This window comes from Hoplias malabaricus, chromosome 12 (genome assembly GCF_029633855.1).
Source record: "Hoplias malabaricus isolate fHopMal1 chromosome 12, fHopMal1.hap1, whole genome shotgun sequence".
In the NCBI taxonomy this organism is placed as follows: domain Eukaryota; kingdom Metazoa; phylum Chordata; class Actinopteri; order Characiformes; family Erythrinidae; genus Hoplias; species Hoplias malabaricus.
The window spans coordinates 14,449,939-14,474,016 of NC_089811.1; the positions used below are offsets into that span (position 1 = coordinate 14,449,939).

Consider the following 24,078-nt stretch of genomic DNA (forward strand, 5'->3'; position numbering starts at 1 on the left):
TATTAGAAAAACTGTACACATTTCTGGAAATTTTGTCAAGAGTGGGTTGATTTATCCCATTATCCACCTTTAGGGGTCAGAATGGAGTATGTGGCAGTTTACAGTTGGCTGACTGACTTTATTAAAGCAATACAAGACTGATTGTATTAAGTAACATATTAAGTAACATACAAACATATGTTATATGATTGTAACATATTAAGATCAAGTTACATGCTAAATAAGACTTGAAGCACTGTATTGTGCAAATGTATGGTACTCTTAACTTCCAATATGATCATCCCATGAAAAGGAAAAACCTGTGTGCAATAAATATTTTGACTAACAATTATATTTATGAAGGGTGGTCCCTGACATTTACACATCATATATTAATAACATTTTCAGTGGAAGAGGTATGTCTCTGGTTATTTTACAATAAGCAATAACTCCATCATTCTGAATATATTGAAATAATTTCACATTTAAATGCAACCACACCACATCCTATTAGAATAAGTAACATGAAAATACATTAATACAACTAGGAGAAAGAAAGGAGCTGGCAAAACTGTAAAAAGATCCGATCATGTTTATTTGAAGAACAATCAATCAGAGAATTTGGTACATACTGTCAACTGCAATGGCACCCAAAACCCGTATGTTGGTCATATCAGTCTCTTCTCTATGGTATGATACAGGACATCTATGTATAGCTGCATTAAAACATTTTAGATCCATTAAATCTAGATCAAAAGTTATTCTCAAAATTGACATACATCTCTTTTTGTCTCACACACAGACTAGCTTTTTTCGCTAGAGTTCCAGTTTCACCTAACAAAGCTGAGGTGCTTTTCCAGTTTGGCCTTTAGAAAATGACAGCATACAGTGACTGAGCTGTGACAGGAGATGACTGTCTTGGGAGACAATGGGCCTTTTCTGCATGAAAGCTGGCGACATCTCGAGGAAACCAACAGCAAACAAACAAATACATTCTTCAGACCTTCTTACACCAGAGCAAATACAGCTAAAGTCCAGAATACTAGTGCTAACATTTTCCAGTTCAAAAACTCCCACTTCAATAGTACCATATTGATAGAGGACGAGTTATCAGGTAACTAGAAACTCTTCACAATCGTATCGGTTTCATTTTTCATTCCTAAGTATCTGTAATACTCCATTCCATTCAGATCCTGGTACCTAAACAAATTATATCAGTGCTGTCAGTGTCATCAAGCAAGAACCTATTGTCTTACTATTACCAGTAAATAAGATCATGGTGTCAATTCTAGTCTTAAAGGGCCTTAGTTTAGCACAGGTTGTCGATTTTTCTGCTTAAACACAATTGACTTAACTTTAAGATAAGAGCTAAGATTTAGCTGTTGTATTTAAGCAGGAAAATCTCAAACTATGTAGGACACTGACCTTCCAAGAACAGAATTTAAACTTGCTGTTTAGGTCAATTAAGTACCTCATCAACCTTCGATCGCGATCAATGTTCCATTTCAAGAACTGACCGCAGTAACATGCCTTTTCTACACAAATAAACCTCCTTTAACCTCCGTATCATCAGCACATCATCTCCAACTTGACAGTACAACCAACAGCCAAAATCTTACAAATATTCCCTACACAATTCCCAGCTTCGTTATTCTATAATTATATAATCAAACAGAAGGCACCTTGAATATTACAGACTCCCTCATTTCACCTCTGCCTTGTTAAACATAAGATAATAATTGTATTGAGCTGCTAAGACACTGAGATGAAACATTGAGTGATAAAAACAAGATCCAAAAAAAAAAAAAAAGATCAAAATCATCATGTATATGAACATCAAAACAAATAGCTCACAGTTCATGCATCAGGTTATATTAGAGGATATACAAGTGTCCAAAGCAAAACAGACATGAGAAACCTGTATCAATGACCTGTGCAGAGTGAGCTAACCCTGAGAACACAAGTTAGTAGCAAAAAAAAATACTATGGAAGCCAGTTTCTACCCCTTGGGGGTGTCTTTTATATTTATGATATAACGATCAATATCATTATCATACCAAGTCATAATTATGACATACCATGTGACTTTATGTAAAGTGGCAGAAACAGACTTCCATAAGATCCAGATAGTTTGAGGGAAAAAAAAAAAAACCTGATATACTCCAGCCAAGTGCATAGATTAAAACACAAGCTTCGATGTAGACTAGCTGTTTGAACTAACTTCCTCCTATTTGCCTAATCAAACTGCTCTGCTCTACAGACACAGAGTTAGAGAAATAACACCAGCTCAAAGTCGATGTGTAAGAGCTACAAATAAATCACTCCCTTAAAATAAGCACAGGTAGAAAGGTAGAGACTCTGAGTTCTCATTTTTTAATCACAGAGGAACACAGCTGACATGGGCTTAAGTGCTTTTTGGCAGTTGTCCATAACCCCTGCAGATACAAGGAAATGACGACTGAAAATCTGAACAATCCGGTGTGTTGACGCGTGACTTCAGCTGAGTCACATCCTCATAAAGCTCACTAATGTTTTGTTACTAAGGGCAGACATACACATATATTTGCATAAAGTAAGGCCCTTCGACAGGGTGGTACTTTTGTTGGCAGAAACACGCTATCGTTACTGGTACAACATGACAAGCCAATATAATGCCCTATTTATTAATAATTATACAATATATAATTACAACTTCCCCTGTCACCCAGCATTTAGTTAAATGGAGAGATGTGTAACAGAAAGACAACAACAACCAGAATTGAATGCATTAGAATAAAATATACATTTCTGGTCCCTTCTTGTGCATTATTAAAACAATTGGTTAGAGGTACTCTAGGCCTCATATTTTCACAATATTGGCCTAACAGCTCTTTTATTTAACTTAAAATATGCTAATTGGTATTCATCCTGAAATAAATATTTTTTTCCACAAAAAAAAGCAAAAATAAACAAACAAAACCTAATAAAAGACAAAAAAAATCACATAAATATGAGCTGCATATACACTGTGATGAACAGATGTACTGATTTAACATTTAGCAAAATATCTTTGGTGTGGCCGGAAGATTCTGTTAAAAAATAACAGAAGAGAAGAAATTTGTGCTGGTTGTGTGCGATTTAATACATGGATGTATAAAAAAAAATTAAGAAAGAGAGAGCAGAACCAGTTATATGATGTGTGCATGCTTGTATGCTCCACTTTACAACTGTTCAGTGGTGCCTTCTCTTGTGGCCTGAACATCCTCTTCGAAACGGAACCTTTTGGCATGTGGTGATGAGTCCAGGATGTTCTCCTTGTCCTCTGCGTCCTCGTGTGGGGAGGCCCACTTCATGCCACCACTTCTCTCTCTGGGCGTCCGGGGGCTGGGAGGGACAGGTTCAGAATATGGACATTGCTGCCACAGCCATGGGTGGCTCATGCAATCTGCAGCACTGGGGCGGTCTCTGTAAATAGACAGAGCTATTATATATGCATCTGATATTTGTTCAAAGAGAAAATGTGGCCAGAATTACATATTTTGCCTTTAATCCCACTTTACTCAGTCTGCCATGTCTGAAGTTTGTTGTATTCATTTAATTATGCCGATATAGGGCAACTAAAAACAGTAGCCACAGCCACACTATTGCCTCTGTTTTCCAATTGTTTGTCCATTTTAGGTATAAATAACAGTATTTCTGGAGTGGTTTCCTACCCTACTCCAAAAGTGCAGTTTCTGCAGTGTTGAGCCCCGTTTAGTAATAACAGAGGCTCTATTCTCTCTATTGCTCCCTATTGTAAATCATTAGAATAATTTTGAAACTGTAATTTGTAAGGTAAAATATTACTTAGTGTCCCTTTAACATCTCAACATATATGGTTCATACAAGTGAGCTGCTGCACACTCTGGGAACCACTAGTCCTTGTGATCTCACAGTCTCCTTCGATAACTCCCTGGTCATCAGATTTAAAATATCAAGGCTCTTCTCTGTCTTGGTTCTTAGATGTTGGAATTCCACAGAATTTTCTTCATTTCTTGAATTGTTTCTCTGTCCCAGGAACAGAAATACATTACATTTTCTAAATATATTGAATTGTTTCTCATTCCCAGGCACTGGCACTGATTGCACCTTCATACTGCACTTATGTTTATTTTGCATTCTCTTTAAGGTTCCACTTCACTCCTGTATCTAGCTGTATCTCGGTTAAGTAGTATTTGGACTCTAATCCTGTTTGTAGTCGTGAGCATTTATTGTCTGAACAAGATAACAAGCAATTTTTGTAAGTAGCTTTGCATAAGAACATGTGCCAATTACTGTAAAGGCAAAGGTTTCCATTCAAGAGGACCTCATCTAACAGGATCCTAGCACACAGCTAACTAACAATTTGAAAAAATGACAAGGCTGCCTTTGTTATACAAGTTATTTTAAATGTTTTGACAGACAGACTGGATTAACAAGACATGAAGTCGTAGGACAGGTTCCATCATAGTTCAATATTTTCACATACATCAGTTTAGACATCTAAATAACAAAACCAAAACAAATTTTGTGAAGCCTTGTAGGCCAATGAACTGACGGAATGAGTTCTTTAAACTTAGCTTTGTGAATGGCGTGACTGATCACACCATACAACAAATCACAAGGAGCATGTGATAATGTGATACAAGGTTAGTTCTGAGTGACCTTGTGTCTAAACAACCACATAAAGGGAAGTGAATTTTTAACTTCAGGTTATATGGAAATAACCAATATTCCTAAAGCCTATAAAACCTCACGAAAAATACACTTGTAAACTTTTCTGAAGTAGCCCTCACTTTACTGCATCGTTATAAAAGCAAATTAATGAATCATGATAAATATAAGTAACATGTACGATAATGGGGCAGGTTGTATTATGCCCTAAGAGACACAGGAAAACCATGAGAGAAAAGGATGTTCTATATGTAGACAAGCTTTGACAGAAACTCACTCTGGTGCCTTGACTAGTAGTTTTCTGATGAAATGTACAGCCAGTTCAGACACTCTGGAGAAAGCTTCTTTGCTGTAATCCACATTCACCTGGGATACATTCAGAAATGTCTGCTGCTTGTCTTCACCAGCGAAGGGAGACTCTCCCGTTATGAGCATGTAAGTAATTACACCAACACTCCTGAGCGTCACATGCACACAGAAAATAAAACAGATGAAAAATTAGAAATAAAATAGATAGACTTTTTCCCCTCATTCCTTTCACAGGCAGTGGGCAATTCAGTGGGATTTATGTCATTACTTTTTCGACAGTCAGTTTTTCGTTGAAGCATAAGAATTCAGTTAAATGATATAAGTTCCTAAATTAAAATAAAAAAAGTAAACATATTATTAAACTTATACATTAAAATCAATTACAAAAAAACAGAAAGAAATACACTTGCACATTTATTTTAATATATTATTCACAAAGTAATTTTTTAGATAAATGGCTTATAAACTTACCAGAGATCTGATGCTGTGGAGATGGGCTCATAGTTCAGAATCTCAGGAGCTGGATTAAAAATATATATATTAAGTTACATATATCATATTATATTTAGTGATGCACTTAATATCGGCAGCCGATATGTGGATTTTTAGCCAATATTACAACTGGTAACTTGGCGCCATTTTTATGCTTGTGCATATTCACTGACGCCTGTAAATACACAACCTTGTCTGCCGTGTTTTTTTTTTTTTTTTTACAGTTTCTGGGATTAAATTTCTCTGTGGTGAATTGTAATTTAAAATATCAGTGACACTCAGTACACTCACACACAGATAGCAGTGCTGCCCTAATTAGCGCCCCCTAGAAACCATTTATAAAAAATCCAGCAGTAAAATATAAATAAACTGCAACTAATATACTTAAAAGATAATAATAAAAAGTAACAAAATATACAAATTCTGAAGAAAAGGCTTGTCTTATGAAAACCTGTGATAAAACAAATTTATTTTGCTTTAATCCAATGTGAATTTGCTTTAATTTCAAAAAGATAAAATTAGGTAATATTTATTGGTGTTATTGTATTAGCCCAAAGAAATTCTAAATTGGTGCAACCCTTTTTATATTATACATGGTTATTTCTTTATCTACCCCCAAAGGTAAACACTTATAGGATCAAATATTTATATGAAATTTCCATTTTTTACTTATAAAATAAACCAATGAATACAATTCTTGGAGGAGGCCACATTTCAACAGGAAACTGCATATCATCACCAACATTAATTTATAATTATTCACATGAAAGCTTTGCAGGGCTGCTAGGACATGTGACTATTGTATACCAGCATTGCACAACTGTTCTAGCAGAAAATAACATGTACAAATAATAGCTATTGCATTGTTTCACAATGTGTCATCACTTCCCTGCAGCAGTGAGATTGTTTTTTTCTGCCGCTAACAGATGAAAATGACATTACCAACCACTGATACCTGCCAGTCAGAATCAGATCGAGCAGGTGAATCCTACAGGTCAAATATGAGGATATTACACAGTTACCACACTGTTGCCAGCTATGGCAGATTATCTGACAATAATGGCATATTCTACTGATTTATATCTTTAATAACTTTAAATTTAGTGATTTATTCTTCCCCAGAATTAGGCTTGTGCTTGATAAACCTTTTCTTCCAGCACACACAGTATAATGCCATTACCATGTAAATATCAATGTGTTGTAAAAATTGTAATAATCACAAGCCCAATTAATATCTGGTCAGCAATGGTCCTAGAGTGGTTGCTTTACTTAAATGGATGGATCTGACCTACCCACATACTCTGGTGTACCCAAGATCTCTCGCAGCTCTCCAGTAGATCCCAGCCTTCGTGCCAGTCCAAAGTCCACAATCTTGATGTCTCCCAAAGGACTTAAACTAGTCAGCAGTAAGTTCTGAGGCTGAAAGACAGTTAGAATTAAAAATTAAAACATATCATCTACATACATGCACACTATTAGATATTTATATATACTAGAATTATTTTAGTCTTCTCATTTGCATTTTGTGAGCAAATATGTACATTTCCTTTCAGTGTAAATTTAGAATAGTTAGTCAGGGTCGTAGTAGTGAATAATAAAATTAAGAAGCTGTTAGTTTTAACATTTGCTGACCTTAAGATCCAGGTGGACAACATTGTTCTGGTGCAGCAAGTGGATGCCTTCTAGAATTTGTCGTATTAGACGAACGATCTGACTTTCAGATAGCAGCTCATCACATATACAGTGGTCAAATATCTCCCCACCTGCCGCACTAAAAGGAGAATAAACACACATGCATAAACTTGAAACACGTCCACTTAAATAAAAGACAGCAGGTCCATTTTCAACTTTTTTGTTCTACCATTAGAACATCAGTGGCGCTGTATGCAATTAGCATTATTGGCATTTGATTTATTAAAGCTACAATTATAAAATCTATCCTTTTAGGAGTATTACACTGTCAACATTCAAGATCCAATCACACACTCACTATTCCAAAACCAGTGCAATATCATGCTCCGTCTCATAGGCCGCGTATAGGTTGACCACCCTGGAGTTATTCTTGGCTGCTTCCAGCACTGCCATCTCATGGATCACTTCAGCTCTGCAGTCACGACCCCTCCGCCGTTTCCGTAAAAACTTTGCAGCAAACACTTTTCCTGTGGCTTTCTCTACGCATTTTTTTACAACTGCAAATTTCCCCCTAAGAGAAACACAGAGAAAGAGATCATTTTAAATATGGAAAAAAAAAAAAAATTTTTGTAAATAATCTGGCATGAAACTCCACATAGGTGTCACAGTCACACAATTTCTTTCTGCAGGGTGGTAGTGTTTGAGTAATATGAGGATGATAACCTACTTATCAATACTCGTAACTATGGCTCTTTTTCAAGCTTTTTTTTCCTCTCGAGTAGAATAATATCAGACCATCCCAAATAATGTTGGGTGTTTTTAGCTAGTCAATATTTTATTACATTTTTAGAGTCATATTTAGGGAATTATCCTCAAGAGAGACTATTCAGGTCTTTAAACAAAGACAATCTTCACCAAGTTGGCAAAGGATGATGGTACCTTCATCATTAAAAGGAGGCATATTATACCTCTTTTTAAACAAGTTACAAATCAATGGGTTCTTTGCACAAAATCACACAGAGATATCACCAGCTTTTTTTTCAGGCTTGGAGTATTTATATGAGCAGTAGAGACCCAAGTGGAAATACAAAAGCACTCAAAAAGTGAGTTTTGTATATGTCCCCTTTAAAGTTGGATGTTTATTTCATGCAACAAAGTATTTAATGTTTATAAATACAAAAAAAAAAGCCTACGTTGTTAGTTGTTACTCTTCTAAAACACACCTACATGCCTCAGTTTAAGAACTATGAATCACCGAGACAAAAAAAAAAAAAAAAACAAAAAAAAAACTGCAAGACTGCTTACCTCAAAATTTTGTTCATAATATTTTGTGCTACTTCTATATTAAAGTTCATTTTTATATTTAAAGCTGCTTACACAACAGCAGGATTTTGGGCTTAGCCAGCAAACTTTAGGCTTAATTAAATCTAACCCTGGAATTTCATTTCACAACTGTGGATTTCTGTGTACTGGGCTATGGTGCAGGTTGAAAAGTTTCATTACAAAGTCAGTTAATTCTATTTTTAATTTTATGACCATGGTCAGGAACCTTGTCTAAATGTAATATCCTAATTTAACATGCCCAAGTGTAGGTAAATACTGTTTTTGGTACAATCGTGATATTTTACATTGGACAAACCCCCTCAGTCATTCAGGTCATCCTAGCAACAATGAGGTCATCCACCAAAAACAGACCAACAGCAAAAATCACCTCTTACACAGCCTTACATGAAAAGTAGTTCCCCAAACCCATTTTGCTAACCCAAACCCAAGTCTTTCTGGTTTACTTTTCTTGTCTTCAACATATTAGTATAAACCACCTATAAACCATGACATTTGAAATGCAAACACACCCTTTTTAGATAATCTTCATGCTCCTCTAATATGAAGACAAGCTTGTGCATGCATAGCCTCTGTATAACACACATTTAAAAGCTTGACTTCCGCCAAAAACAAAATGCATGCTAAATCAGCTGAGAGAAAAACAGATGCAGGAAGAACCCAGTGCTGATTCTCCTTTCTTAGTATTCTCACAGTCCTCTCAGTGTCTACTTCCCACTTCAATTTCCTTCCTCCCTACCACCATGGCACACTCACATACACATACACACACATTCATCATGACCATTACCAAACCTGAATGCTTAAGGAGGACAGTGAAGCCCAACATTTTCTTTGTCCTTTATGTTCCTTTCAGTGTAGCATGTTAGCTCAGAATGCCTCTGTGCCTGAAGAGACAGGGACATGAGGTCAAAATAGGCCTTCCAATAGGCCATACCTGAAAATGATTAAAACATTCACTAAGAATCATTTAACCTTGCAAGCTTTGGAGATGATAAGTAAAACTTAACTTAGCCATTAATTTTTTTTTAAAACGTTAAACATATCAATATATTCACTCCTATTAATTAAAGCTTGTACAATGAGCGCCCATGCTTTGATATGTTGTATTAGCTCACAGCAAAAAAATCTGTAACTATAATATCTACTTTCTGTTGCATGTATCACTATTATCCGGTTAAGAGGTAATGTTTGCAATTTTAATCACTTTTTATAAAATCATTTCATCATTTGCTTGCTCTCCTGTCACTTTGCAGGCTGGAAAAATGTCTGATGTGTTTATAAATCCCTGTGTCAGTAAAAGGGAATTCAAACAAACAAACAAACAAACAAAAAACTAAGGGTTTTGGTCTGAAAATGGCTCAGGGTTTCTGTGGATTTTTGCAGTTTAAAAAGTGGAATGAATCCAAATTCAGTAGACAGCTGTTTGCATGAAACCAAACACAGGCCAAAAGTGCTGAAAACTGAACAACTCGAGTTCAAATGAGTTTGTGATATTTCAAACAATGCAAAATAAATTTACAGAAAATAAAAACTTACAGAAAACTTCAGCTACATACAAACAACAGTCTTTTTTATCCTCAACTATACTATTCCACATTAAAATGCAGCAGCACTTCTGACTGTAAACAAACAAGAGAACAGCAGGTCCCCTTTAAATGTTGAACAGAAAAGTTTTAACCACCTGGGAATCTAACTGTGTTTTTTGTGTTGACACTAGAATTAGTACTGGAAACATCAACCACCACCAAGTCTCTGCAATCATTGTTTTTCTTTTTTAAAGGAAAGTTTCGCCTTTCAAATCTTGATGTAGGATTTAACTGTTGAAATGTAAGCATCTTTCAGAGTAGAGAAATTACAGACTCAGTCTTTGTTACAATGGGGGTGATAAGAACCAGGAGTCATCTACTATGCAAATATAGCCCTTTGTTTGCTAAACAAAACAATCATTTAAACCCAGGCAATAATCTTACTGTAAAATCACTACAAAACAATGCCTCATATTAGGCTATGAATACTGTGAACATTTCTGTGGCAGGTCTCTTCAGAATAGCTCATAAGCTCACCAGGCAAAAATTAGTCACCTGTGACTAAAACATTCCTTATAGCAGGTAATACAGTCACAACCATGAATAACATTTGAGATTCAATTTGGCATGGACTGGACAGGTTTCTGGGTGTAGGCGGTAATGTTCAATCATTTTGTTCCAGGTAGTCCCACAGATTTTCAAGACGATTCAAACAGGTGGATTGTGTGGCCAATCCAGATGTGTGAATGCTCCTGAATGTTCAACATACCCATCAAACACATTCGCCTCTTGAAACACAGCAATAGGAATGTTATATTCTTTGGTAAAATGATGTGCAAAAGGCAACACTTGGTTATCCAGCAGCTCAAAGGTCCCCTTTCCAAGTAATTAAATCACCCCTAGAATATCTCAGAGCCTCCTTGACAGCTTGAACCACACCTTGCACCTGTATCCAGGACAAATTGTGAGCAAAAGTGAACAAAGGTCTCTTGACTTCTAGAAGCAATTCTCGACTGGAAGTGAAGCAATATTCAAATGCCTTGAAACACACAAATGGTCCCTGTCCTTCAGTTCTATCATTTGACCACAATTCTGAAAAGAATTTCCTGTAGACTGTTATTTTTGTTCACTGCTGGTAGACCCATATAAAAGCACATGTACATATATGAAATTACTAAAGTTACTGGAGCCTGAAGTTACTACCATCTTAAATACACCAAGTGACTAATTTTGTCCAGGGAGCTTACCAAACAACTAACAATGACATTGTTTACAGCTGAATGATGTAATGGTGTGCCCTTAACCAGGGTCCCCTCACAAAAAGTTGGAAAAATATTACAGGAACATAAAACATGAAAAATGGCATGAGGTGTTTTTTTTCTACAATTGCCTATTTCTGAAGGGCTTAATGTCACCATTCGATAAGCAATAGCTAAGAGAATAAGGAAGAAGGTCAAGGTCCAGTTTTGCATCAGATCTTAAAAAGCAAATACAGGTCTCTCTGTCCATCTGATAACAACCAGAAGACATCTCAACCTAATAGTGTTTTAAAGCCTATAGATCTGTCAAGAAGCTGTCATTGAGAAAAGGAAGTAGACACAAAACAAGGGAACTTGCAAATTAAGCCACAGGTACTCTCAGAACAAGGGACTGACTACCCCGTGCCTGACCTCAACATCATAGAATGTGCTTGGGTTCCAGAGAAGTGTTAAAAAATACAAATTTAAAGACTACATTTATCTTATTAGAAAGATTTCACTGACTATATGAATTACATTATTTGAATGAATTGCATTTTTTCCCAGATCAAGTACAGGAACCATTCTGGAAATTATTAACAAGAACAAGAAACCTCTGCCACCTCAGCCTGAATTATTTGAAGCATGGACTATTCTAATGAAAAAACAAATTACATCCAGACAGACGGATGCTGACTCCACCCCCACTGTCTTTTACCTAAGAGGACACCCCATATAATTGAGTGAGGAAAATGTACTTTCTTAGTTTGTTTCACAAATACCGTCTCGTTTCCACCCACACATTTTTTTCATGTGTTTTGTTGTGTATTTATTTTTGAGGAATGCTGCTTTGGGGTTCCTGTCCTGAGCAATGAATGATTCCAGAATTGTGCCCTCTACTTGACAGGGGGAAAATATGCCATTTATTTAAATAGTAATTTTTATTTATTTATTTTATTTTAACGTTTTTTGCTGAATTAGGTTTCACCATGCCAAAACATTCACCTATTAAACAAAAGAGCTTGATCATACTTCAAATAAGATTTTTATGTGAATTTATGAGTTAATAAGTTACATTATGCTCTTTTTTGTCCAATTATTTGTCATTTTCTAATATTTTCCATGTGCTATATATATATATATAGTCAGTTATGTGTTAAACCCATCAAACAAACATTATTATTAACAGTGACTGGTATTAAAATGTGCATAAGAGAGACATCTGTAGAGTAGTGTGCATTTATTTTCAAGCAGAGAATCAACAAGGCATGTAATTTAACTTCATCTTTTTCTTTTTTAAGTTCTGAGCTGTGATAACACACTGCTCTGGCGTGGTCTGTACACTGACAAGAGTATATTATCACACTAAAAATCAAAGCCAACAGACCTGCCGAGTTCTGCGGTGATGTTGTAGACGGAGTCCAGTGTCTCGGTTTGGATGACGGTCTGAATGTCGCCGAGCAGAGCGGAACCGTGTCCGCGGCTCTCAGCCCTTCTCCGGGACATCTCACACAGCAGCAGGGCACGAAGAAAAATCCGGGAAAATCAGACAAAACCAACCAGACTTTAAAACTGGCGGTTACTTGTTTTTTAACGACGTTAGCTGATTGGTTTAAACGTCCAAAACGTAGATACCGAGTTCGTTAGCTAACCGGTCGGTTATTATTTTGACAAGCAACGTTGCACTTAATCTCTTTTACCAAACGAACACGAGCCAGAAGGAAGTTTCTTTCGACGTATTTGACACTATACGTATAATACATCGTAGCAAGCCCGCTATCTTTTTTTCGTAAAGTTATAGTTTACGTTACTCTATTCACTGTCTAAAACATACATTAGCTAGCTTAGCAACTGTCTCAAAGGAGTTTACATTAACCGAACGACATTTAGAGAGGTTTGAAAATGTCTCTACTAGCGATAAAGTTCATTATAAACTTTTACCGAGTTCTGTAACTACACATTCGTCCTCCGACAGAAAACAAACGACAAAACTGCCGTTTATTTACCACGGATATTTAAGTTAACGACGTCTCTCGTCCTCCTCCACGTCCATACGGAAAACTCGGAAAAGCTGGTGCACGATTCCTCATATCCGTAACGAAAACTGTTTTTCCATTTACCGTGAATACTGTCTGAGAATTGTTAATAGTTAGCGCATCTCTCTCCCTTTTCTGATAAACTGAAGTCTGTAGCGGTTCGTGTGAGTTCTGATCCGGGGAACACTTCACAGGTCCAACCTTTTTTCCACATCCGTATTCAGGCAACTCACGTCTAACTGTGCGAGGATTGGTTAGTGTCAGCTGACAGCCCGTCTTTTAGCCAATCCTGATGCAGATACGGTTGTAAAATAGCCAATTGTAGCGCAGTGGAAGCTTTGTGTCTGAATACTGGTGGGCATACAGTCCTCTAACGAACTGTCCTTTCTGGTGTCAACTATTAACGAATCAGAGAGGAGGAGCTGGGAGTTCCTGGCCACTTGTAACCGAGCAGGCGGAGCTTGGAAGTTAAATAATCAGAAAATCCAGTGTTTTAAATTGTTTGTGTGTGTGTGTGTGTGTGTGTGTTTGTATATGCTGTACATATATCATGCTTGAAATTAGCTGTCAACGTCATGAAAGAAGGCAGCAATACTAGCTAGGCTACTTTAAAGGCTTGAGGGGATTTTGCTCTTGGCAGAATGTTCTAAATATGTAATTTTGATGAACAGAGATGTTTTTAAGGGTGTGCTTAATGACTAAAGGGAATTTATTTAAAGAGTGTTTAAAAGACTACTGGGTAGTATTTGCATATATTGACCTTAGAATTAAAATCAGTGTGATATTTCACTGACCTGAAAGGGAGAAAAAAGCCTGCCTTTGTAACCCCGGGCTCAGAACTGCAGGAATAGAACTATGGAATATGTAGAAGAGGATAAGAAACTAGCAAACTTTATTAATTTTGACTTTATTAACTTTAATAATAAGCAAGAGTTTTCCCCAACTAGCACCAGAAAAACGTAAGGGGAGATGCATGAAAGTTGCAAAGACTAGCACATCTGTTCAGATCTCACAAAAGAGCTATTGTAGCACAAATTCCTGAAAACCTCTCTGGCTGTGATAGAAAGGTGTCAGAACATAATGCATTGAATATGCTCTGTGTGGCACCATAGACTTATAATTTTTTTTCCCTTTTCCCTGTAAAATAACTATTTTCAGAAATACAGGTTTTGCTTTGGACAGGTACGATATATTACAATTAAAATATCAAACTCATTCCATATTGTAAAATGAAACCGCCTACAGTTTAGTTTGTGAACTAGTTCTGAAGAATGAAATATGTTCTACTTTTGTTTACTAAATGTTTAAATACATGCTATAGATACTTTTACTTTTTACTCTTAATTTAAAGTTAAAAGGTTTTTTCCACCCCATATCAGAGTTATATCAGGCCATTAGAAATATTGAAATTGAAATCACTTATGTTTGTTACGCCTGGGGAAAACCAGTCTTATTATATAAAACAGATCTGGGAGTTTCAGGGTGTTTTTACTGGGCTAAACAAAAAAAATTGAAATTTTTTTACAATTGAAGTTATCCATCCATCCATCCATCCATTATCTGTAACCGCTTATCCAATTTAGGGTCGCGGGGGGTCCAGAGCCTACCTGGAATCATCGGGCGCAAGGCGGGAATACACCCTGGAGGGGACGCCAGTCCTTCACAGGGCAACACAGACACACTCACATTCACTCACACACTCACACCTACGGACACTTTGGAGTCGCCAATCCACCTGCAACGTGTGTTTTTTTTGGACTGTTGGAGGAAACCAGAGCACCCGGAGGAAACCCACGCGGACACGGGGAGAACACACCAACTCCTCACAGACAGTCACCCGGAGCTGGAATCGAACCCACAACCTCCAGGCCCCTGGAGGACACTACCTGCTGCGCCACCGTGCCGCCCTCAATTGAAGTTATGTAATAACATAATTTTTGGAGTAGGACCACGCCTGAACTCCTCCTCTCAGCCCTATATATACCCCGCAAATTCATGTCATTTCCGCGTAGGACAAACTCGCTTCATTTAGTTCAGGAGATGAATCTCGACTCGACTGCTTCACTATGTCAGCTCGCTCCATTCCTGATCAGCAGTCATTCCTGCTGATGCCCATATTCAGAGCTATGATCAGCCATTATCAAACCCACCGAGCCTCCTGTTTTAAACTTGCTCCCCCCTCCACCCCGTCTCCACCCTTTTCTCATATTCATTTATCCAACGGGGGTCCGGCTTCATACACATTCATAAGTCACTCTGAACTCTCCCTAAAAAACTTCTGAGTTCACCTCCCCGTTTCAGCCTCTACGGGCGTGGTCCGTACTAACAAACTATCATTTAAAGTTTAAACCTGACTTCAGTCCAAAAATTAAAAGGGTGTAATAATAAAAATTAAAAGAATGAAGAAAACAAAATATGATTGTAGTTCTTCTCTTGATTCAAGCTTAGTCACCACGATTTAATAAAGCTATTAGACCAGATTGGAGAAATGCAACAGGTGCTTTCAGGCAGAGTTGCACTTTGAATTGAGTTCCACATTTTCCTGTTTTTACTAAAAGCAAAAGAAATAGAAAGAGTTTGGTTTCATTGGCTGGGTGGTAACTCAACTAGATGAAGGAGATGGTGGGTTATTTTAATTTTGATACCATTGGATAATGTTTAAATGTAACCTTAAACAGCTCCTTACATCTGTGCACTGTTCAGATCATGAAGCTATTGGCCTCACCTAAAGTCCACATCTTGTATGTGGTTTTGTGCAAGTGCCAACCAACATGATGTATTCCCAGACTTATCACAAGTGCATAAGTACTCACCAAGGCCATAAGTGTGCTGATATTCTTTATTTATTTTCCAGTCAAAATAGCCATTGAGTACATATTTTAATTTCCAGGGGGAAATTTCTGAGGAGAAATAATATGCAATAGTTACCAAAACTGTAGTTATAATAATTCTTAAAAGATACAAAGAATAGAGTGAGATTTAAACAACTGAACATTCTGGTAGACCACTAATACCCTCACTATCAGATAAGCAGTGATTTGAGGTTTTATCTTTGCTTCAAGCTCCAATCTTGCTTCAAATCTGGAAAAACCCATGGGTGTTTCTGTCTATCATTCCTCAGTGAGAAGACTCAACAGTATGGGTCTGAAAGGATACGGAGTAACAAAAAAAGAGCAAGATATTGCAAAGCAAACATAAGCTGCTATTTTCTGAGAAACATAGAGTGACCAAACAAGAGTCCAGACCAACATTACTGAATTTGTTTGGGATTACCTGGATCATGAGAAGAAATAGCAAACAACTTCTAAGAATTGAGTTTTGAAATATGCATAAATGCCCACATAGACATCTTTGAAGAACTAAAATTAAGCCTACTGATAACACAAGCCATAAATGAGGGTCAATCAAAATATAGTCTGATTTTAATTAAGAGTTGACGTGACTGATGTAAAGCATTATTCATGTGAAGAATCTGTCCTTTTTTATGCCTTATAATAGTGCACTAAATGGGGAGTAGGGAGCCATTTTAAATTTAGCTTAGTGGTACACAGTGAAAAGACAGATGGCATAAATATAACACATTTTAAATGGAGATCCATCTGTAGAAAATCTTGATATAGCTGGACTTATTGCAATACAAAGCCATGCTAAATGTGCCTGAGAGGCAAAGGCACAATAGACATGATCAGACCTAAATGGCTAGTAATGACTGTTGTCTGGTGCATTAGGAAAAATACGAAGTTAGACACACAAAGACAAAAGAAGAGACTATTCTAGCCCCAAAACCTTTGGTACATTCAGTGCAAAATATAATTTAAACATGAAACAAGACAGGCATCCATATAGTACAACTATATACAAAAATATGAACAAAATGGTGGACCACATGCATGCTCTCGGCCTTTACTCATTTACTAGTCATTTACTACTGTCTTTTATTCTCAATCTCAAGACCGATGATAATTGAAATAGGTGATTATTAAGTGTTTTTGTAGTTTTTTTTAAATCCCCAAGCCCATCCCATCCGTTGTTAACAGCAACTCCTCATGCAAAGTTAAAGCTAATCTGGACTGGTGGTGGTTTAATAAATCCAGCATGCAATATCAAGCTATGACACGACGCCACCTAAGGGTCGAACTCAGGTACTGCATTGAAGACCCTGCATGCAATAGTTTAGCCATAGATCAATCTATACAGAGAAAAAGAGCATTGCTATTTCTGGGACAAATCAAAACTTTTGCTGTAACCAAGTCACAATTTTGTACTTGTGTATGTGTTTTTGTGTTTGTGTGTGTGTGGGTGGGTGGACGGATAGAAGGATTAACACAACATATAGACTTCAGCGTTTTTTCAAATTATTTAACTAGATAGAGGTAATATGAAAAACATGTAACCCAATGTTTTGTGCCATATGCCATTATTCAGCATTAGGTCCATTGTATCCAAAATGATTCTAATCAGTTTCTGGCTCCAGGAAGTTTAATGAGGACAATGGATGGTCCTTTGTGACCTTGTGTGGGAGACAATATCTTTTCTATTTTTGTCATTTTAAAAATGACAGGCAAGACAGCATATTAGCTATATATATATATATATATATATATATATATATATATTTTTTTTATTTATTTATTAATACAAATTTATGCAAGTACACAGAACAAATATTATAATAATATATGATTTCATTAATTATCTGTAACTGCTTATCCAGTCATTGGGTGCAAGGCGGGAATACACCCTGGAGGGGGCGCTAGTCCTTCACAGGGCAACACAGACACACACATTCACTCACACCTACGGACACTTTTGAGTCGCCAATCCACCTACTAACGTGTGTTTATGGACCATGGGAGGAAACCGGAGCACCCGGAGAAAACCCACGCGGACACGAGGAGAACACACCAACTCCTCACAGAGTCACCCAGAGCGGGAATCAAACCCACAACCTCCAGGCCCCTGGAGCTGTGTGACTGCGACACTACCTGCTGCGCCACCTTGCCGCCTATAATATATGATTTTTGACAAATTATGTGTAGATTACTAGAATTAGATTTTCCTTACTATTATTGTAACATTTCCAAAACAATGCCACTGAATATGCTGAATATGCCAGATGTGAATGCAAAATGAGCAGATCTGTAGTGCTAGTGAATATGAGCAGTGCTCTCAAGGACTTCCAACCATAATGGCCACTACAATTTTAGTACTGGACACAACAGACCAAATGTTAAAAAAATGGAGAGCAGGTAATAGTTACCTTTTGGAATAAGGGCACTAATCTGCATTAACATGCAGATTCAGTATCAAACTATACAAAATCTGAAGGATATAATGCCCTCTATTTCTAGTCAATCTATTATAACCAGTAAGCCACATCATTTGAGAAATTAGTAGGTTGTCGCTAAAAGCAGGGTTTGATTATAACCCTGTGTTTGAGAACATGCTATTTAAAATTACAGTGGTTAATTTCTACTCTAATATAGATGAATGTTAGGTTGTCTTAATGTGACATTTGGTAAATGACATGTCTTGAAGGCCTCAGTCTGATATACTCTGTCCAAATTTTAACAACAGTCAGTATATCCAATAAGTGAAATGAAATGGTCTTTAAAAGTGAAGTAACATTTAGCACAGGTATTGTACTGTACTGTACTGTACTGAAATGTACTGAATGATGTAAAACATTCAACACGACTGTGTAAATAGTACATCCATTAACCACTCTATTCTGTAAATGTTGGATTTTCTTCTGCAAAACTGACTTATGCACACGCTACCCATACATGCATTCTTTTGTAGCAACGATATCAACCTAATATGAAATTGTAGCACACAACTCAATCTTCTGTGAAAATACACTATATGTCCCAAATAAAGCCATTATATGTAAAGCACAGTTTGTATAATCTCCAGAGGGAAGCATGAAATGGTTCAATGCTCAATGACAGACATCAGCCAAATGAAAATAAAGCCCCCATAAATTTCATTGTGAAGTGGTGGAGCTGTGTTCTCTGTAGTAATGGAGCAAATTCTCATGACTGAATACCATTACGTGGTCACAAATGTTCCAACATCTAGCATACATATCTACAGAGGAGCAGAAGTTGTTACTGCAGCAAATAGATGAAAAGCTCCCTATTAAGGACTTTAATTTCAGAACAAACATTTGGCCAAGTAGATTACTAATTTTCACCCCTAGGCTTGCTACAACATCATAGCCAAGCTCTGTAGTAGCAATGTAAAGTGAAAATCCAACATTATGATGCAACTCTAACAAATCTATGAACAAATACTATATTTTATAACAGGCCAATAGGTAGTGAGTTGTTCACTACAATTTTAACATTAAATTGAATGGGATTTTTGAGAGTATTGTAAACTTGTTTCCTTCCTGAAGTTGCTATTGAAGAAGTGCAGCATTTGTAGATAAAGCATGGAGAAATTTGAGTGAGTGAAGGACATTGTATGTGTGTCAGTGTGTGCGTGTGAATACTGAAGGTAGTGAGTGAACTATAGGTGTTTAATTTGTGTCACAATGTGAGGAACAGAGTATGTTTTCTGTAAAAAGACAGCTGAAGTATTTACGTTCCCGTTCATATATTTAAGTGTGTGTGTGTGTGTGTGTGTGTGTGTGTGTGTGTGTGCAGACAAAAGTATATGTCTTGGCCTTGAGTACACTAGGAGTCACCAGGAACAGTTTCAGTCCAAACACAGTTCTTGTTTCACAGGAAAAGAGAAAAGGCTTCAGGAATCAAGGCCATATCTAGAGTTGTGATGAGGGTTGAGGATACAGAATGGGCTAAAAAGACTTGCTGAGGTTCCAGGGGGGGTTGCAAAGTGAATGAGAGTTCTAGTGAGGAAACTTCACTCCAGGCCAAAGGTGCTTGTTTCCTCCACAGCAGTAAGTAGCTTCTCATACAACATGGAGAAACAGTGATACGGAGGGAGATCCAAACGGTTAAAACAGGTGTGTGCCCTATAGATAGATACAGAGATAGAGACAATGGGAAAATGGTAATTAATACTTATCAAGTTTTTCCTAGCATTCTTACAAATCATCACTATGTGGCAAAAACACCATATCTCAAAAATGCAAACCTCTCAGCAGAGGGGAAACTACAATCTTAAATTTAATTATAAGATTTTATTCCAAGTAATTCTGAAGTACCTGGTATTGGTCCATTCATCATGGAATTTATAAACAACATAAAGGTCAGCTGGAATCATTAAATTATGTAGGAAATACATAACCAAAAACATAACCAAATTAGAGGCAGTTTTATTTTTTCAACAGTGACACCTAGTAACTACATTTTAAATAGAGGAGCTACATGATAGCCTGGGCCTGCTAGCCTGCTATTTTACTAATGTTAGCCTGCTAATTTAATGAAATGCTAGCCTGAGTCATTTTCATAAAAGCGCAACAGCTTAAAAAGTGGTTCTACTGTTATCTTAAAGGATTCAGCAAACACACACACACACACACACACGCACGCAAGCACGCACGCACGCACACACGCCAAAACCAGAGTTTCTATTTTTGTATCTAACAAACAAAAAAATAAATCACTGTAACATTAGCCATTTGCTTCAATTGTGTTTTAGCATACCTGCATTTTTTTCACTAGTCTTAATTTACAGGATAACAACATAATATATAATGTAAGATTATTCTCTGGGTATTTGAAGATTTTTACAGGTAACATAAACATATTTGTACATTTGAATTTACTCACTCACCAAATACATGTTGATTTAGCAATGTGATTATCATAATGCTAATGTATGTATTTGCTTCCACAATTTGGCTATATTGTCCTTGTAGCTTTATTACAAATTTTAAAAGGATTTTGGTGATGAAGTATATTTGACCACTGTATAATCCTAAAAATGCATATGACTTTCTCCAACAATAAGATGTATTATCCACAACACAAAATAAACAGATATTCAGTGTTTATGGGTCTGTGTACTTGCATAAAAAAGACTTTTAATATAATGACAGACATCAGCCAAATGGATATAAAGCCCCCATAAATTTCATTGTGAAGTGGTGGAGCTGTGTTCTCTGTAGTGATGGAGCAAATTCTCATGACTGAATACCATTACGTGGTCACAAATGTTCCAACATCTAGCATACATATCTGCAGAGGAGCAGAAGCTGTTACTGCAGCAAATAGATGAAAAGCTCCCTATTAAGGACTTTAATTTCAGAACAAACATTTGGTCAAGTAGATTAATAATTTTCACCCCTAGGCTTGCTACAACATCATAGCCAAGCTCTGTAGTAGCAATGTAAAGTGAAAATCCAACATTATGATGCAACTCTAACAAATCTATGAACAAAAGACTTTTAATATAATGAGCCAAAACAAGGTAAATGATCTTAAAGAATCATAATACAACCTTGGAAGGGATGTAATTTTGCCCCATTTCTCAACACAGAACCGACGAGGGCCATTGCTCCCCCGCAAAGAGGCGAAACCTTCATAGGGAATACTTGAGGTTCCTGTAACAAACTACAGAAAATCCAGAAAAAAGGACTTCAATAATGTCAGTGATTTACATAGCTGCAGGGTTTTCAAGTGTATAAAAGTATGCATTTCAAATTTCCAAAATAAGTAGAATATATAACATAAGTAATGAATACATAAGTAGCGAGTGTGTGTATCAAGTTATTATCTTAATTGTAACAGAGAAAAGTACAAGAATAAAAATAAATAAATAAATAAATGCCACATTTATGTGCCATTTAATCACTGTGATCTTTTTTCTGAATTATTAACATGAAATGTTTAATCAAATGTTATACACGTTTTATTAAAGAGTGTAAAACTGATTAAACAAACAAACAGCAGTGATCCTGTACCTGAAGGAGCCTCAGTCTTTGTTCATTATTAAATCGCTCCACTGCTGCCCAGAACCATCTGATGACAATGTGGTTGTCGTGATAACCTTCAGACAAATATAGAGTGATGGTGATATTTTATGTTGTTCCCTTAAACAATATAAGGGATCAGCAGTCATATAAAAATACTGTGTGAAATGTAATATTTACAAATTGAAAAAGTAAATAATTTAAACAAGACCTAAACAATAGTTGTTTCAAAACAGAAAATATTAAGTGATCCTGTGCGTAGTCAAGCAGGCAAGTTTAATGAAGCTACTAAAAATGTTCCCTTTCATTAGATGTAGCTTTGTGTCCAATGCTGCCTTCTTTAGTTACTGGAGTTATGTAGCCAAAAATATTTATAATATTGTGATGAAACATACTATTTTATACATCAATATTTGTAAAAACAGCATTTCAAGAAATGTTGGGATTTATATAAAATGCAATAAAAACAAGAACATGATTTTTTTTTACATTTTCTTCAACCTCTACTTATCTGACAAACGTGAGGAAAAAATTTCCAAAATTGATTGTATTTTCATTCATTATCTGTAACCGCTTATCCAATTCAGGGTCGCAGTGGGTCCAGAGCCTACCTGGAATCATTGGGCGCAAGGCAGGAATACACCCTGGAAGGGGGCGCCAGTCCTTCACAGGGCAACACAGACACACACATTCACTCACGCATGCACCTGCAATGTGTGTTTTTGGACTGTGGGAGGAAACTGGAGCACCCGGAGGAAACCCACGCGGACACGGGGAGAACACACCAACTCCTCACAGACAGTCACTCGGAGCGAGAATCGAACCCACTACCTCCAGGTCCCTGGAGCTGTGTGACTGCTACACTACCTGCTGCGCCACCGTGCCGCCCCTGATTGTATTTTGTAGATATTAATTTTTTTTTTATTTTTTAAGTGCAACACACTTAAAACGGCAAGTGAAACTTAGAAAACAGCAGACTATTCAGGTTACCAAAGCCTCAGTCTTTGCAAGTGAACAGAGGTAGTGACTCACTACATTATGCCAAATGTGAGCAATCTGTCAAACAATAAAAAAGAATACTTCTAAATACAAAATTATAAATACACATTGTCTGTATATAATATTGTAAAAAATTAAACGTACACAACTGCTACAAGTATCCACAGGTCCCAAAGAATGGAAAGAGTAATAAAAAGGAGCACCCCTTTGATCCAAATACTTGTTTTTATTTAAAAATATTTTTCTGAAAATGGGTTTTGTATGTAAGATTACATTATATACTCAGAAACCAAATGAACATATATTTTTGCGGTCATTTTTTTCTGATTCGACAATTTTAGCATGTAGTTTTCACAGTGCTAAAGTGGGGTTAAAGCAACCATTATTTGCTTGTAGTCCTAGTGCAAATATATACTGTTCTTTCTGATCATAAAGTTATTCTGAATTGCAGAAATGAAAGAAAAGCTACCTCCTCGATACTCTGTGTTATTTCTCCAGTCCACCAAATCAATTTCTGCAGTTCCAGCAATGACAAGCTCCAGCTCCCGGGCATCAAAAACCGAAACCAGTCGCACATCCACAACCTGAAAAGACACATTTCAGCAGGTGTTATAACTAATTTTATAATATTCATTTATATGCTTTGCAAATAATGTTTTAATGAGTGAAATCTGTAGGCACTCCATGTAATATTTCATCAAATATTGACCATAAAAATTATCCGACAATTTACTTTAAATAGTTTTTTCTCAGGCAAAACAATATCCTACCCTCCTCCAAATGTGCAGTTTCTGTAGTGCTGAGCCCAGATTAGTAACAGCAGAGGCTATGTTCTCCCTATTACAGTTCAGTGAAGCATCTTAAAGATTTTGAAGCTGTAATTTTAATCTGTTTTTGCCTACTTGATTGAATTCCCTGAGTAGTTAGCAATTAGTAACTCAAAAAGCTTATAGAGTACATTACCAATAGGG

The 24,078-nt window shown here is 36.6% G+C and overlaps 2 protein-coding genes across 2 annotated transcripts in view; both read right to left on the reverse strand.

Annotated features, from left to right (window-relative positions):
- Positions 1 to 730: 730 nt before the first annotated feature.
- stk17b (serine/threonine kinase 17b (apoptosis-inducing)) lies at positions 731 to 13,488 on the reverse strand. Its single transcript, XM_066641266.1, has 7 exons — positions 12,579 to 13,488; positions 7,442 to 7,654; positions 7,084 to 7,222; positions 6,744 to 6,870; positions 5,431 to 5,479; positions 4,928 to 5,107; positions 731 to 3,423 (listed from the first exon to the last, which is right to left on the reverse strand). Exons 1-7 carry the CDS (start codon positions 12,695 to 12,697, stop codon positions 3,180 to 3,182), a joined length of 1,071 nt encoding a protein of 356 aa, XP_066497363.1. The 5' UTR covers positions 12,698 to 13,488; the 3' UTR covers positions 731 to 3,179.
- A 4,391-nt stretch (positions 13,489 to 17,879) lies between these two features.
- Positions 17,880 to 24,078, reverse strand: part of hecw2a (HECT, C2 and WW domain containing E3 ubiquitin protein ligase 2a) — a 61,188-nt gene continuing 54,989 nt past the window's right edge. The window contains exons 26-29 of the mRNA XM_066686642.1: positions 23,577 to 23,691; positions 22,100 to 22,185; positions 21,637 to 21,749; positions 17,880 to 20,206 (exon numbers count right to left, since the gene is read on the reverse strand). Of these exons, the coding sequence (XP_066542739.1) occupies positions 20,095 to 20,206; positions 21,637 to 21,749; positions 22,100 to 22,185; positions 23,577 to 23,691 (426 nt within the window). The 3' untranslated portion in view covers positions 17,880 to 20,094. The remainder of the gene's footprint in view (positions 20,207 to 21,636; positions 21,750 to 22,099; positions 22,186 to 23,576; positions 23,692 to 24,078) is intronic.